Here is a 17,040-nt window from a genome sequence, read left to right on the forward strand (position 1 = left end):
ATACTGTAAGATACATTTAAATTAACAAGTACTGTGTAATTTATTTACTGTTTATTCATTGGTTGATTAATAAATGGAAATGGTATACTGGAAAATAGAGATCAACTGAAACATAGCCACTAATTGCAAAAGGGAGTGACACAATAGTCAATCAGCAGCTCTATAAGGGCGGACTTGGTTTATTTTCAAAAACAAAAGCCTTTTATCCCCACTCATAATGGTTAATCACAGAAATACAGCATATGAATGTATATTTTGTGGGTGAAGATACAATCATGAATTTTGAAGCTATTGCCATGTATACGTAAATACAAGTTAATCGCTTAACTAAAGTAAGAAGAGGTGTAATTATGTTTCCTGTATACCTCGATGGTAGAAACCAATGACCATTTACTGCCCCCTTGTGGTAAAAAAAGGATACTTCCAATAGTTTAGAAAGCAAGTTCTAACAAAAAGAACAGGCAGTGAAATCCAGGGTGGATATAGCATTTTATTTAAAAGACAAAAATTCATAATTTGTAATGCACTTACAATTGTATTCTTTATCATTTATATATAAATTGATTAATAATAAAAGCACATAAGCAAGAAAAGAACAATCTCAATACAATGTGAATCTGAATTTGCAAATGCGGAGTAAAATGCTTTATAATTACAAAATATTGAAGGCACTTGAATAAATGTTATATGATAAACAAGAATTAATAGCAGACTTACTTATAACAGAATGGATACATAAGATATTACAACTCCAATCAAAAAGAGGAAACATTCTTTATAATGTTTTCCATTCATGTCTCATTAAAATGAACTTTAACAAGTCATTGTATAATATGATATATCTATAGCTTATACAAATGTATTTCATCCGTAGATTATAAACATAGTATAAGTATTATTATATTTTTTTAGTCTCGTAGCTGAGAATGTGGTACATTTTCTGATATTTGGTTCACCCATACTTTGGTCAAGCCATGCACTATCTATGTATCTCAATAACAAATCACACGTGTGTCTTTGTTGTTGTAATAACTAATATTAGTTTAAATGTAATAAGCCAAATTAAGATGTATCCATCTGTGACTGATCACATATGTCAACAGAATGATTTGAATAGGATGCAATTGTATCGCCAGGGAAAATAAAGTTTGGGGCTCTCTGCTGGAACTGCTACCCCCGCGACCCGACCACGGATAAGCGGGAGAAGATGGATGGATGGATGTATACAATTTGGTAGAGATGGCTTTTAGAGAAAACGTATATTCGAACATCGAGAAAAAGGACAGCCTGCTCGAAAAGAGAGCAACGATGATGATGAAAGTTATGATTTAAATGAAAGTGCTGGGCTTGATTACAAAGAAGCTGCCAGTAAATGTACCACATACCTTGTGAGACATATAGTTATAGTGTGTATATATATATATATATATATATATAGGTTATTATTTTATCTATAATAATAGTTATCAGTATTGATAGTTCCCCATGTTGGTGGTTGACTTCACGCCATTTTCCTGAAGCAAAGACAACAAACAATGACCATGTTAAACGAAAACAAAATAATACAAGCATTTAAACAGAAAATATATACAGGAGAAAGCTTTTACTTACCGGTGCAGTCGAGCACATTCTGGGCTGGTTTGACTCAAAGCCGGCCTTGTTCACCAAAGCTCTGGCTTCATCCGTCATGTCAGGAGGTTGGAGGGCTTGCCTGTCAGCGCTGGAGACAGAAACAAGGAATGGAGATATAAGCCTCTGGACAGAAATAGTATAACTTGGTAATGCTCACTTTCCAAGCAGACAACACACAAGTTCTGCTGTTGAAAAGCAGACTGGAAATGGCAAAGCGACAGAGATTTGTCGTTGGGCTCAGTTCTGAGTGCAGAGTGTCTGAGAGCAGGAAGACGTCTCACCTCTCAGGAGGCAGCAGGCGGTGTCCTTCATTCTCACAAGCTTCAGGACCCCCACAACCAGGAGCACATCCATTGTGCATTTCTTCGATCCTAGAGAAGTATTCACAGATGAAGAGATGGGGATAGAAAAACCTGAGGGTGAGTACTTCCCCTCATTTGTTATTTTCACTGCTGCATTGCATTTATTTGCACTGTTTACACGATTAAAGTCAAACTTAATTTTATTATTAATATATAGTCATCACAGTTTTGCCTGTCAGCTTTTATATGTGAAAAATAAGTCCTTATATGCATGCTGTTTAACAAGCTCTATATTACTGTATGTTTTTATTAATCTTCTTGTTTTTATCATATTGTATCACTGGATCATTTCGACTTTATTTGATTTTTGTTTAATCATTTTGTGAACATTCAATACATCACCTAACATCACAGTACTTTACTTGCTGCAAATGATTATATTTAATGCAATCAACAAATTCTGTATTTCCTTCTAAGCTAATAAGAAGTGATTAGCCCCTTGTTGGCATAAAGTATAACAAGGTAAACATAAAACCTTTTTTTAAAGATATAATTACAGTATATCTACGAATATCTAAATTGTTAGAATACAGACTTACCTCACGAAGTGTTCTCCATTGTTGTCATTAATTCCTCCTGGATCATCCCTCTCACTTCTGAAGCAAAAAACACAACAGTTGTTAAATAACATTGCTGACTGAACTTTAAAAAAAACAAATAATAATAAACACACTGACAATCCATCCAACACCAAAAGCTTACCCGTTCATAGCTCGATGATTGGGGTCTTTAATTACGACAGGTGCGTGTGTGTTCCCACTGCAAAACACAATTAAAATAAAATGGCATTGAATCTCACCTGAGAAATGTTATTCAAAACCTGCTCAAGCCATAAAAGGAAAGTAAGCAACAGGCGCAAGAAAAAGTTAACAACCCTCTTTCTCACTTTTTAGTGGGCTGGACACCCTCACAGCTCAAATTGTGGTCCAGACTAGAGACTGGAGCAGACCTGCCATCAGCTTCACGATCAATACTATGGAGACAATGGTAGCTTTTAGACAATTATAGTCTAGACTTCCAATTGCTATTTAACAAAACACTTTAACGGTTTTGACAAAGGCTCAACAGAGATCTGTGGATGAAGATGTTATATTGATAACATGACAACCTAAGCTGGGAACATGCACACTTTCAAGTGTTTTATCGTACTCTATATCATTTTCAACGCTTCCATCTAGATCGGTGGCAGCTATTTCTCACAGCCTGTAATAACAAAGAAAAGATGGAAATCTATTCAACTTCACATATCTCTGGTAAAAGTATTCTAATGTAAGCTTACCTTATATCACCGTTGAGTTGTTGTCCTTCCAAATCACCAGCTATTCTCTCCTGGAACCCACTTCCTGCAGGGTGTCTTAAAGAGACATTCAAACATAGAATTACATTCAGCAGGACTAAATAAACACACATAAGTAGACCTAATGTGCTGAATTGAGCAAGACGATTATTATTATTATTATTATTTATATATACTGTATATATTTTATACTTTAATTCACCCTTTCTCTATGGCGACATTTGACTTTGACCAACTTTTTGTTTGTGTTTAACCATTTGAAACGTAATGCCATGCCATGTTATTCTGAGACAAGAGCGTAGGTACGTTGAAAACTGCAACACTTTATGTGCACAGTACTGCTTCCTGACACAAGAAACAAACCACAAACAAATGTTTCTCAGTTCATGCAGGATACGGTGTTAGTAAATGTGTATTAAAACTAACCGTAAATTGTGAGCGCAAATAGAATATAACTCACTTTTTCCAACAGAGCAGCACCACAATGACCACAATGAGCCCCACAACAACACAAAGTCCAACTGTACAACAAACCAAAAAATAACATGTTATGATCAAATATTAACTTGAGTTATATTACAACAGATGAATTCCATCAGAAAAACGTCCACTTACCAATAAGGTTATTTGGGGGAAATGTAGGATCAGGCTCATCCTGCTCATCCTGCTTCTCTGGCTCCTCTGGCTCCTCTGTTTAAAGGTAAAACGGTACACATTTGTGCAATGTATATGTGATATATATGTGTGTGTTTGTTTATAAATCAAACATTTTATTGACTTACCGGTAACTTTATAATCCACACAGATTTCGGTAAGGCACTTATTCTCCTGAAAAGTAAAATAAAATTCTATATTATGAGGGTATTTTTACATTTTCTCTATTTACATCATTATATATCAATATATTACTTTTATTGATTTAATAAATGACGGATAAAGGGAGACTCACTCCGGTAAAAAAGCATTGTATGTGCAGGTCTCTGCAGTGTCTTGTAGTGACTGAATCAGACGTCATGCTCTTCACTTCATCCGAATAATCATAAGGTCGAGGCCCATCAACAGAAGCAGCAATTTTAGACTGTTGGGAAATAATAAAAAGTTCATCTTAAATGACCTGAAGTTAAACAAAAAACATCAACATCAGTGTCGAACTCGCACTTCCTCTTTGTCCCGTCACCTTGAATGTATTTTTCTTTTTTACATAGGCCTAGTTAAGGATAACCAAAGTAAACATGTTATAAATAAAACATTTGACTACCAGAGTGTGTACAAGTAAATACAAATACCTTATTTTGATATACGTTAACATCTCCTTCCGCAGGACACGAGAATGGGAAAGTGTATCCCTCAGCCATTGTTGAGTTACAGGAAATGTTTCTATGGAGGCACTCTGTGTGACGATAGATATGTATCACAATACACTTTGAGCTCTCTATAAACATCCTACAGGGCTCATACATTGTAGAAAAATACATTATCATGTAGAATAACTACAGAATAAACTTACTGATGAGGATAAATTGGGACATTTTGGGAGCAGGCTCATCCGGCTTCCCTGTTTAAAGTAAATAGTTGGGATACATCATGCTTTAAATGATATACGATTTATACATGTACCATAACAAACGTTAAGCTTTCTTTAAACCTCGTAAAAATAGCAACAGGAAGGGCGTAACAGAAACAAGCTTACGCGATCAAACTATCGAACTATCGAATAACTAATTAAACTATACAAAAATACATAATCACAATGCTCAGTCTCTTACCTAATGTTTTCCCGATACAGAACAACGTGAAAACTATAGCAAATTGGTACATTTTGTCGAAGACAGCCACCACGGAGATATAAAAATAACTGCGCACCTCAGTTGGAGAAACAGAACGTGATAAAGAGGGTGTAGGCTATTTGCTTCCGTTTCGTTTGTATGAGAAGTAATACCCATGGAAAGGTAATGACTATGAGATAGAAAAGTCGAAATTATAAGATATAAAGTTATTATTTTGAAATAAAAAGTCAATACAAAGAAATGCAAAATCATGGTAACAAATTTGGGGATACAAAGTCATATTTATCATGACGGCAAAAGACGAAACCATGACATTAAAATTCCTAATGAAGAAATACTTAACATACAACATCAAATCTGGCAGCTTTTGGGGGTAAATGTTCCTATTTATCTTTCACAGAAGTGCATTGTGAGAACATTGAGGGCTATTGAGGACTACATTTACTACAGATACAATTATTTCACATGGGTTAACTTAATAGGCTATTAGCGCACCATTGAAAGAATTTGAAGCAAAAAGCATCTTTGGCATAGAAAAAACTCAAAGTTGCACCGTCTGTGGAGATGGTGTAGGCTTGCAATGAATGTGTCTAAGTACATTTTGCTATAATATTTAACAAAACGTTTAGCTATGTGCTAGACATTGACTAAATGAGAGAAGTTGACTATTTCTCTAACAACTTTTTGGAGAATGTATTGATTTAGTTGTCATTTCTTCAACCAATACACTTAACACATTCTGAAAAAAAGAACAGATGATTGTACTGAATATCTTTTAAAGCAACAAGTGACCATCTGTGAAAATAAGTAGTTTCCTGTTTTGTGTGCTGGGAATGAGTAATACGTTCTTAATTCTGGTATGTTAATAATAGCAACATTGTTAAATAATGCCCATTTTGTTGTTGTCGCCCTTTAAGTTGGTTTTCAGCATTAGGAAAGGTAATCAAATACAAACTTACTTTCATGGTAATAACCTGAACACCAGGCCCGGACTGGCCATCGGGAGGACCGGGAGGTTTCCTGATGGCCTGGCCTGTTAAGTGGCCTGAGGATTTTCATTTCATTTCAAACCTTTATTTATCCAGATTGGTCCCATTGAGATCATAGATCTCTTTTTCAAGGGAGACCTGCAATTCTTTTTTTACGTATGTATTGTTAACGCAACGCTGCGCAAATGTGGGTCTTACTCTGCCTCACAGAGGGTGACTGGCTGTATACATGATGTGGCCTGCCGACATGGCCACGGTCATACAGATCATACACTAAAGCCCTCGATTGGTCTCTGTGTGTCATTCAAGCTCGGGAGGGTGTGTGTATGTGTGGCGCGAGCGAGAGAGAGAGAGCGCGCACACCGGTTACGTGTATTGTTGCTGTTAGCATCTGGTGCTAGCTAGCTGCGCTAACGGATATAAGGAGCCGTTTCAACAACAAGGTGGAGGAGAGTCCTGTCCAGTCAGACTGAGCGACTGATAACTACAGCTCAGGTAAGGTAAAGGACTCTCTGAGTGTTTAGATAGTTAACTTTGTCTAAGTTATCTATGTGGGTCTCAAACGGTTTGGTCACCATTTATGTAAACACATATTTCCATTTTAGGAGGGAGTGAGATTAGTGAAATATGCATGAATAATAAAAAATAAAAAAAAGTTAACTAGGTGAAAAAAGGTAAGATAAACTTTTAAAACTTGTTGAGAGCTAAAACTAGTCTTTGCTTCTGCCTCAAAGAGGAGCAGGGAGGACAGGAGGGAGACAGGAGAGGCTGATTCAGGAGCACAGACACACTCACAACTATAAATGAACCAAAAACAAATAAATAAAAAGTTCAAATGTTTTTAAATATTGGATATGGTATGTTATTGGTTATGGCCATATTCTTATGATTTTATGATTATTTAAATGTATACAATTCTGTTTCATATAGGTGTTCCCATAGATATAGTCTCTTTATTTCCCCCTCAAAATGCACCAGATTGATGCATTTAACTCCAACATTTAACAACAAATATCTTACCGGGGGTGCATGCCCCCGGACCCCCTAGAGCAGGGGTGTCAAACTCCATTTCATGGATAGGGTTATAACTTCATAATTAACTACGTCTGAAAATCAGAAGTCTAGGGCAAATAATTGCAAGTTTCTTCAGTGAGAATGTCATACATGTTTTTTAAAAGAAAAGCCAAATTCTGGAAAAAAACTCACAATCGAAAAAAGAAGTGACATTTTGAAGAAAATAAGTGACATTTTAAAGAAAAAGTAATATTTAAAAAAGCAAATTCTAAGAAAAAAGGCATATTTGAGATGCATTGTAGGACATGTAGTTTATGGGCAATGTGCTTCTGTAAAGCGGCATGTAACTGTATAATAAACATATTATATTCTTTGCAAGCTCTTGTGGGGCCACATAAAATGAAGTCGCGGGCCTTGAGTTTGACACCCCTGCACTAGAGGATTTTAGGTACACCCCCACTTAAAATATGTTCACATGAATAGATTCCTAAATAGATTTTCTCATTTTTTTAAATAGTGACCCATGTCCATATGTTTATTTGTGGGTAGTAGATTTAAACTATAGGGCTATCACTATGGGCAGCAACGCTGTAAATATTGACAAATAAATCCAGCAAAATGGCACACAAAAAAACTGGTAGTGGCCTGGCTGGGTGTATAATGACTTATTGTCCCAGTCTGGCCCTGCTGAACACTCATCTTCTACATTGCAGACCTTGCCTTTCTACATGCAACGCTCTGATGCAAATGAAGGATCACTGGAAAAGAGAACAAGACAATAGGAAGTTAGTGGGTGCAGTATTATTAGATTTTAGTTCTGCTTTTGGTGTTATTAATCCTTCTTTGTTGTTACACAAGCTGGAACAATATGGTTTTACTTTGAATGCACTAAGGGGTAAAGAAAGTTACATGAAACATCTAAGGCAAACTGTTTTCTCAAATGGAAGTTTGTCAAAGATTAGGAAAATTGGAGTACCTCAAGGTAGTTGTTTGTTACCGCTTTTGTTTTCTGTATACATAAATGACTTCCCATTAGTGCTAGAGAAGGCCAAAATTGTAATGTTGCATTTAAATATAAACCATATACCAATTGAACAGGTATAAGAGACATAACTGCTAGGTGTATTACAGTGCTCTTATAGAAAAAGTGTAACAGACATGCATGAAAAAGTAAGCTGTCAGGCAGAGATCCTCATCCACCTATGCTTTGTTGAATTTTTCCAGAAATGTTACAGTGACGTACTATTAGACTTTTCTCGCAGTTTGCTGAACATAATTATCAATCACAACATGCAATATAAAGAAGGTTCATGTTACCTAAATCTAATAGGATTCAGAAATAAAGAAGTTAATGGTTGAACAATGGTTTCCTCCTCATTTGTAGTTTCCACAGCCAACACAAGGGGAGGCCCTCGTCCTACAGGCCAGATACACACATTGAGGAGACTCCCCTCTTCACACTGTTGTGTAGAAAAACAAAATACCCACAGGGTTTTAATTATGTTCTAGATATAAATATCGAAATCAGTGAATTATAAGATAAGCACATCCTGCAGTGCAGTAATGACTCTGTATTGCGGAATGATCTTTTTACCTCTCAGGTAGTTCAATTGTATTAATCCCTGTTCATGTTTGCGGTATATCCTCCAGTTTTCTTTGGAGATAGGTCGTAGACAGAGGTTGGCAGTGCCCTTGAAATATTCTAACTATGAGAGGATAGAACAGATGCAACTGAGTACTCAAAGAGGCCTCTGTCATTTCCCTTTCACACACACACACACACACACACACACACACACACACACACACACACACACACACACACACACACACACACACACACACACACACACACACACACACACACACACACACACACGGTGCAAGGATGAAGCAGAAGCCGCCATGCTGCTGCACGCTTCATTTGCACTGCATCTTCTCTGGTCCACCGAGAAAACACAGACCATGGCCTGTGTCACTCAATATGGGCCCCTCTCTATCTCTACAACTCCATCTACTTCCTCTCAGCCCCTCTCTGCCTCTCCTTTGCCCTTCTCTCTCACATTGCAACCGTTTACCAGTAGTGAGTAAAACAATGTGCCTCCCAAACATACTCTCAAGTTTCCACCTTAATTGTCACATTGGCATGAGGAAAAGCATTAATGACAAGTAGATTTATTTATAACTAATGCGGTGTGACTAACCAGATAACCTTTGAATCAGTCATGATTGCTTCCTCACTACTTGGCGAGAACCGTAATGAATAAAACTGACAGCATCACAACAAGCATGGATGAGAGAGTAAATGGAGTTGGCTCATCCCTCCCCCGGTGGGAAGTGGACTTGTCCAATCTTTTGATGAATTTTTCCAATGATATCAAGTGACAGTGGGAGGCTTGGATCTCCTCTTCCTATCCACAGAGCCCCTGCAGAAGCAAAGAGCAGAGATGACGCAGGAGAGGCTGTAAGCACACACAAAGCTCTGAACATGCATGTCCCACAACACAAACACCACGCAGCTAGTAAATTCCAGCTAGTCTAAACAGGAATTTTAAGATAAATAATTACAATACTGCTGCTTTTGAGTCCTCTGTCCAGCTGTCTCAACTCTTCCCTTCTTGTTCTGCTCACAAGAGTGACGATGAGAGATAAACATCCATCTTCCCGTCTCCCTGCCTACCCCCCCAATCCCTCATTCTCTGTCCATGTGGATAAGTGCACTAAGAGCACGAAGAGTACTGGCTCTGGTAATTGTAAGATATTTTAATGAACAAAACGAGGACAGGGGTAGATTAATCCCCACAAAGTTCTTTCAATTCTCTTTTGGGAACCCAAGTTAAAACAAAACCTTGGTGCACCATTCAGAGCGTGTGAGTTGTGGAGTCAAAGCTGAGGCAAAGCAACACCCTGAGAATCCTGAGTAGCTCTGAAACAATAATGCTGTCTGCTCGGTACCCTGCTTGGCTGGAACTTGCATAGCTCCTTAACGGTTTCTAAATACACATGGTAGAAAGCTGACCATAACCAAAGCAGCATTCAGGCCAGGAGTGACTCCTTTTAGCAAAATAGTATCAAGTTCTCACCCTGCCCGTGAGTTTCTTCAACTTTTTTCATAGATAACACATTTCCCAGTTAGATTATTTTTAGCAGACCGCAATGTCACCATCAATCACAAGGCCTTTTCCCCTCAACTCAAACCGTAGAAGCGATTGAACTGTGGCTCGGAAAAGCTTCCAGTCACGACGGATGCTTTCAAGTAAATGGTAATAAGCATAATCCCTCATTCTGAGTGCAAGGAAGAAGTGAGTTCAGTGAGCAGCAAGTCGTGCTGGGGATGTTACAAACACTTTGGCCTGTCCAGCCCGCCCATTGTGAAGCATGACACCCCCAAGTTGGATATCACTAAGAAACATCTACACTCTGCCAGCACAGGAAGGCCACCAACACACACTGACGTACTACCTCACATAGAGACATGCACAGTGATCACATTCATCAGCTGTTTCACGCACTGGATAGTGATCTGTTCTGTAATACATTACATACAATCCTGTGGTCACATTATGGCAATTGCACACCAAAGAAATGCTCAGCTAATACCATTTAATTTGCAAATGGGATATTCTTTGTGAGTTGTAGGAGTTGAGCTGCTATGGGAACATATGAATATATGAAATTACAGGGCCTCAGACAATAACATGCACACCCACACCCCACCTACACCTCCTACACACATAATAAAACCCCTTCCATTGCAGCTAACCCCCCCATCATTTGCAAAACCACATCTCCCTGTTACCGGGCTTGGTTAGCCTGGGCACAGAAACCTGATACTGGTGAGAAAGTCTATAAAACAACTCTATCGACAACAACTCTATCGACAACACCTCTATCGACAACACCTCTCCTCCATAGCGCCAAACGTGAAAGATCAGAAAAATGTCTGCAAACAAACCAACCTCTGCCTGAGGCCTATCAGAGTTTGAACATGAATGCTTTGTAAGGCTGCATCATGTACATTATTAGGCGATACAGACCGCCATGTTTGCTGAGGCACAAGTTGTGCAACTCGGACCGCCTCTATTAATCTTTTTTCCAGCTCAATCTCCGGAGAGGGATCTCTGTCAGAAAACAAACCTCTCTGTTTGAAGCATGGCCTCCAGTTAAACTTGTTCAACTTCTGCCTTCCTCTGTACATTTGACTCCCCTTACCCCGTGTCTCTCCAGCTTTCCCCTTCCACTCTTCCTCCTGTGTCATCTTTTGCTCCCTCGCTCTGCTCTTTGCCCTTCTTTCGCTATTGCTTTCCCCTTTGTCTCTCAATTCTTAACTCTCTTCCTGTTTTCCCCCCTGCGATTCGTAAGTCTCAGTATTTGGCTAGGCGAAGCCAGGGCGAGCGTGTCTTGTTACAGCAGTCCAGGCCCTCTGATAAAGCCCCGCATTGTGAGGATAATCCCTTAGAAACAATCAGGATTTTTATATTGTTCCCTCTGCTATTCCTGTTGCCTCACACATTAAAAGCACACACACACACACACACACACACACACACACACACACACACACACACACACACACACACACACACACACACACACACACACACACACACACACACACACACACACACACACACAGAGCAACTCAAGTCACACGCACGCGTGTACAAGCACCAGCATGCACTGCATACTAGTGGGCTCATGGGAAAGTATGCAAGAAATTCACATCAAATGATCCTTTTGGGGAATTTTGTTTACAAGCTGGTCTCTGTGCATCCTACTCTCTGTCATTCTAAACCGAATCCAAGACTGTCTCACCTACATCTACGTCAACATGACATGGGAGCTTTAGGGCACAGGGATCTGTACATGGGGAGTTGCTGCAGCGCTGTAAAATGTCAGTTAAGTCAGTATGTCTATCACTGTCATGTTTGGTTAAGGCAGCCTTTCTGTTGCTGTTAACACTTGGCTGAGCCCTATTGTTAAATAAGCAAAGCCTTGTGTTTGGTCGTGCTGCGGATCAGTGAGGCAATCAGGCACTCACCTGAACAATTTGGAGAGAGGAGAACAGAGCAGGAGAGCAGCACACCGCAGTTAATGTTCACGTTAGCACAGCTAAAAACGTAATTATTACAGATACAAAAATGAAACATTTACAGAGCAGAATGTCTTTTGCTCTTAGTTTAGCTGCAGACGGAAAAGTGAAAGGGGGTGAAAGGTAGTACAGTTTTTCAGCCACCTGGGCAAAGCAGGACTTTTGATTTGTAAACATGAACAGCGTAGGAGAAATTAGCAACCCTAACAGGGCTATGTGCCATGGACAGGCCGGTGGTACCTTACTGGGACACACACATTGGCTACAGCCACCCTTTAGGTTGATTTTTCCATCTAGGCTTTTCCTGCCATCAAATTCAACATAGCTGCTTCTAATAAGACTTTGTTGTGCTTTTATCTCTCCAGTCTCTGATGTAAGGCTGACCATTCAACTGAATACTATCACCACTAGCAGAAAGCGTTAAATCCTATGACGTGGACGATGTTATGCTGTTCATAATGTTTTCATTTTTTAGACGTGGTTACAGACTTGTGGAACCTTTTCTTTTGCGGTGTAAGATCTGAAGACAGCTGTTAGTCTAGACAGGTGGATGCCTGCGCGGTTCCAGGCCTTGTGTTATCTTCTTGTCACTGCCATAATTCTTCATCTTCCAACAGGAGGTTTCCTTCACCGGCTTTTCCCACTGCCGGCATCATCTGTCACCACAACCAAGGGGAAGGGAAACCATAATTACAGGACAGAGGTAACCATAACTCACCTCCTAGGGTTATCACTAATAGCAATGGTAGCCAGCAGCAACAACTGCCAGACTGACATTGTTCAACAATTACACACACTGACTGTAACGAAATACATCGTAAAAGCTGATGTAGTCCACCTGTTTCCCAATGGTGCCAGGAATAAATATTTTATTTGAAGAGATACCAAGACACAAGGTTTACAAATAGAAAAGCGGAGGATGTGCAACGGATTTAATGATAAGGTAGTTGTTAAAGATAATATGTTACTTACTGTACTGTATTTTCTGTATCTATCAATTACACAAGCTTTCATTTGCAAGTGATGTAAGTGGATCAGCATTACACACACTACACTCATTACTCACTAGTGCACCTCATTCATAACGGGGAATTACATGAATATTGTCAGGTGTCTGTTGTGAGCATGTTCATTAAACTATTGGCTCTAAGCTATCACCCCCCTTACAACTAGAACAGCCCAGATAAAAGGATGTGTAAACACAACAGTAGAAAGAGAGGTGCCTGCACTGTGTTTAACATTTTCCTGGAATCAACGAGCACATCTCTGATGTGTTGAAGTGTCGTAAGTGTGACCTCAGCGCCTCAGGTTTTTAAATTCTCTGTGTTATTCAAGCTGTTTCCTGGGGAGGACTGTAATTAGGAGCACCGCTGCACTGACAGCACGACGATCACCATCAGACACACACTGTGCATCAGTAACTTCACTGTCCTACACACACACAGTACTGCTTTATAAACTCTTAAATGCTTACTCTTACACACACATTCCTTTTATACTGATATTGGACAACATTCTTAAACATTATGAGATAAGTTAAATAATCCGAAAATGTATGGCAAATGTTCTCAATATGGTCCATTTCAAATTGGCTTTAAAGCGAGAATATGCAACTAAAGCTGAACAATGATGGGCAATTAGAGATAAATGGCATATCAAATGTCCTTTCTTCTGTTTTATATTGACACCACTGAAGTGTGTATCCATGATAACATGTATGTACCACAACAAGGGAAGGGTAATAAAGACAGTTAAGAAACTCATAGAAGGACTTTGTTCAACAATATCCAGTTTGCTAATGTTAGCTCTTTTAAGCTTCCAGTCATATCAAACATCCCACAACTCCAACGAGAAAACCCCTGAGAGTTTTAAAAATAGTTCTTCAGTACGTATCACAACAGTCATACTGTTTTTCACATACCAACGCATCATTTATTCCCACATACACCATTTGTCATTACCATACTGTCCACACACACACACACACACACCATTATATTAAAGCTCACTGACCTCTGTCACACAATCACTAACATTGTTTCCCTTTCTCTACTTTTTTTTTTCTTCAAATCCCACTCACAACAAAACGATTCTCTTTTAATAATGAAGTTTCACAAAGAGAGCAGGGTAGTCACAATTATTAGTACTGTATAAGGGGGTAATGGCGAAATATGTAGCCTAAACAATCTCTTGAATACACACTCATGTAATTTCACACTTTTTAACTTATAAACCTACACTTTAGTCGGCAAAAACACAGAATAAACATACCCAATAATGCTGAAACACAGAAGAAGATGCAGGCAAACACTGACCTAAAAGGTTTTATACACACATGAGATGTGTTTTCTCTCTCCTTGGAGCTACAGAGTGAGTGCGGGGTCAGTGTATACATCTCACTTTATGAGGTTCACATGAGCAAGATACTCGTGGTGTCTTAAGTGATGAATGGGCTGTTTTCAGGATTCCCCGGCTTGTATTAACATGGGCTGAGTGTCGTGTCACTATAACATTACCACTACATGTGAATGTGTGTTTTGAGGGAGACTCAGCTTGTTGACCTTGGAACCCAGGATCGTCCTCCCACTTCTCCACTGCAGTCGTCACTAACACCTCACAAGCCCAAACTATTGTTTTTATTCCCAGGATCTTGTTTTTGCATTCCAGTCTGCCCTCAGCGGCGTGCGGGTTATGGAGCAAACATGAACGCACACCCACACACAAGACATCTCTCATCGTTCAGCCTAAACAATATAAGCAAAGTGTTTTTGTATCTCTATCGGCGTGTCTTGTCTTGGTTCTACTAGATAAGCTTGTTTTATAGAAGAATGTTATGTCCAGGTCTAACTCACTCGTCAGGATGCTGGTTTAAATCTTTCACCGTCAGTTTTATCTTTGTGTCTGCACAGACTATTTTAAGGTGTTTACTTCTGGTTTGCTTTACAGGTGACAGAGAGAGTCTGAAAACACTTTGTGCTCGACAAAGAGAAGCTGCAGGTAGCTAAGGTCGCCCTACTCTTAAACTTTGTGCTTGAAACTAAAGTAAACACACCACACATTGTGGCGCCAGGTCTTATCAGGTAACCTTTTCCATTGTATTATACTTTCACAACACCTCACCCTTACAAAGACAACAATATGACCTTCAAGATAGTGAATAATGTGTTCTGCTCAATTTGCTGTTACAGGCTAAACACGGCTAGTAACAAAAGATCAGCAAGATGCAGGATTGTTTTCAACAAACCCAAACAAATACGTTTAAAACATGTGTCTCCAAATGAATATCTTAGCCTTAAGCATTTGGAAAAATGTTGATTGTTCTTTTACAAATCAGACTGAAAATTGGATTCTTAGAAAAGTGTAAATTGATGCTGTTGCAGAGACATTTCTTTCAGGGAGATATTCTCAACAGATGCATGTTTACACAATGACTGACTCTAGTGCAAGTCTGTGGTTTATTTTTTCTCTCTACAACTCATTAACAATTTATACAAACTTTAAACATATAATAAAAAAAATACTATGCAGCATCAGCTATCCGGTACATGTGGTGGAGCACATAACTGCCTTGATTTGCTAAGTGATTCTATCTTCATCAGATACAACAATGACACAGTCGTCATCAGATAGTATGTACTTATCTGTACAATATGTACTGGACTGATAGACGAGGTATGCATTTACTGATGTGATTGTGAGGGTATGCACAAACATCGCACACCTATAGTAATTTTTACGCATCAGTTTTGAGGTTAATCTCTTTGCTAATTCTATGATGCAGTATGGCTTTATTGAAACATCCTAATCCCTGGAGAGCAGAGTGAGAAAACAGGGGAAGCGTGAGATTTATCTAACCAGGAACATGCAAACTATAGTCTTTCACAGCCTCATATCGGGACACAATGTGCCCACGTGCACTCCTAATGGCTGCAGCTAGTGTATTCACCAAGTAATTACTATGGGAGATTCAGAAATATGCATAGCAGTTCAGGCTGGGGGAGCAAGCCTGAACTTGAGCATACTAAAGAGCACATTAATCCTTTTTAATTCTGTTACGAATTGGACTACAGCTGGATAAGAGGCCATCGGAGTTCCTGAGACTAAGTTTGTAATACCTTGGAGACCCACAGTGAAAAGCTCTTACTTAACAAAAAATCATTTGCAAGGAAATATATTTTCGAATTGGCAGCCTTAAGCTGCTCATACTTGGTAGTAAACAGAGATACTGTAGGTTTAATTTTTTGAGGTCTGCGGAAAGAGGTTTACATCTACATCAAAAGGACTATTTTATTTCTTTAAATGGGGGCAGTTTCGCAAATGGAATTTGGCTGAGCTGCAAATGCCTTGGTGATGTTATCAATGCCAGACAAATAACATGTGTGATACAACTGTCCTTTCCACAGACATGAAGAGATAGGTAAGCTACGTGCCTACCACAGCACACTTTATCTGTGTGTCGATTTGGATGAGTGCTCAAGAGCATCCGCCCTTGATATTGTTGCACCTGTTTTATAAAATAAATAAATCATAATCTTATCAAGGAATTCCCCAAAGTTAAGTGCAAGGATGAGGGAGGAAGTGGGTTTCATTCACAGTGAAGTGTGTGGACCGTAATGGCTTTCACCTGTTGGGATAAGAGTTCAAATGCCCCCAATTCTAAATGTCCACAGTGCCAGGCTACTGTTACTACTGTGTGCACAGTCACAGCAGAGTAAATAGTGAGGCCCTTTTGCCTGGACCTCAGTAATCTGAACATACAGAATGTGCCTCTGCTTGTCGATCCCCATTCACTTCCATCAGGGCCAAAGGGTTTGTGAGGAGGACACCAGTCACAGAGTAAACGAGATCATGTTTGACAGGGTGTGTA

General features: G+C 39.1%; 1 protein-coding gene across 2 annotated transcripts; it reads right to left on the bottom strand.

The window, feature by feature from the left end:
• Positions 1 to 503: 503 nt before the first annotated feature.
• LOC117450682 (uncharacterized) lies at positions 504 to 5,191 on the bottom strand. Of its 2 annotated transcripts, XM_034088589.2 has the most exons (14): positions 5,058 to 5,190; positions 4,799 to 4,846; positions 4,578 to 4,681; positions 4,241 to 4,369; positions 4,074 to 4,119; positions 3,907 to 3,981; positions 3,752 to 3,812; positions 3,274 to 3,348; positions 2,881 to 2,967; positions 2,697 to 2,753; positions 2,534 to 2,590; positions 1,914 to 2,003; positions 1,612 to 1,720; positions 505 to 1,514 (listed from the first exon to the last, which is right to left on the bottom strand). In XM_034088589.2, exons 1-14 carry the CDS (start codon positions 5,107 to 5,109, stop codon positions 1,467 to 1,469), a joined length of 1,038 nt encoding a protein of 345 aa, XP_033944480.1. In that variant the 5' UTR covers positions 5,110 to 5,190; the 3' UTR covers positions 505 to 1,466. The 2 variants fall into 2 exon arrangements, with proteins under 2 accessions (XP_033944481.1, XP_033944480.1); XM_034088590.2 differs by lacking the exon at positions 2,881 to 2,967 and having other exon boundaries at positions 504 to 1,514; positions 5,058 to 5,191.
• Positions 5,192 to 17,040: the final 11,849 nt, after the last annotated feature.

Source organism: Pseudochaenichthys georgianus, chromosome 8 (genome assembly GCF_902827115.2).
Source record: "Pseudochaenichthys georgianus chromosome 8, fPseGeo1.2, whole genome shotgun sequence".
Lineage (NCBI taxonomy): Eukaryota > Metazoa > Chordata > Actinopteri > Perciformes > Channichthyidae > Pseudochaenichthys > Pseudochaenichthys georgianus.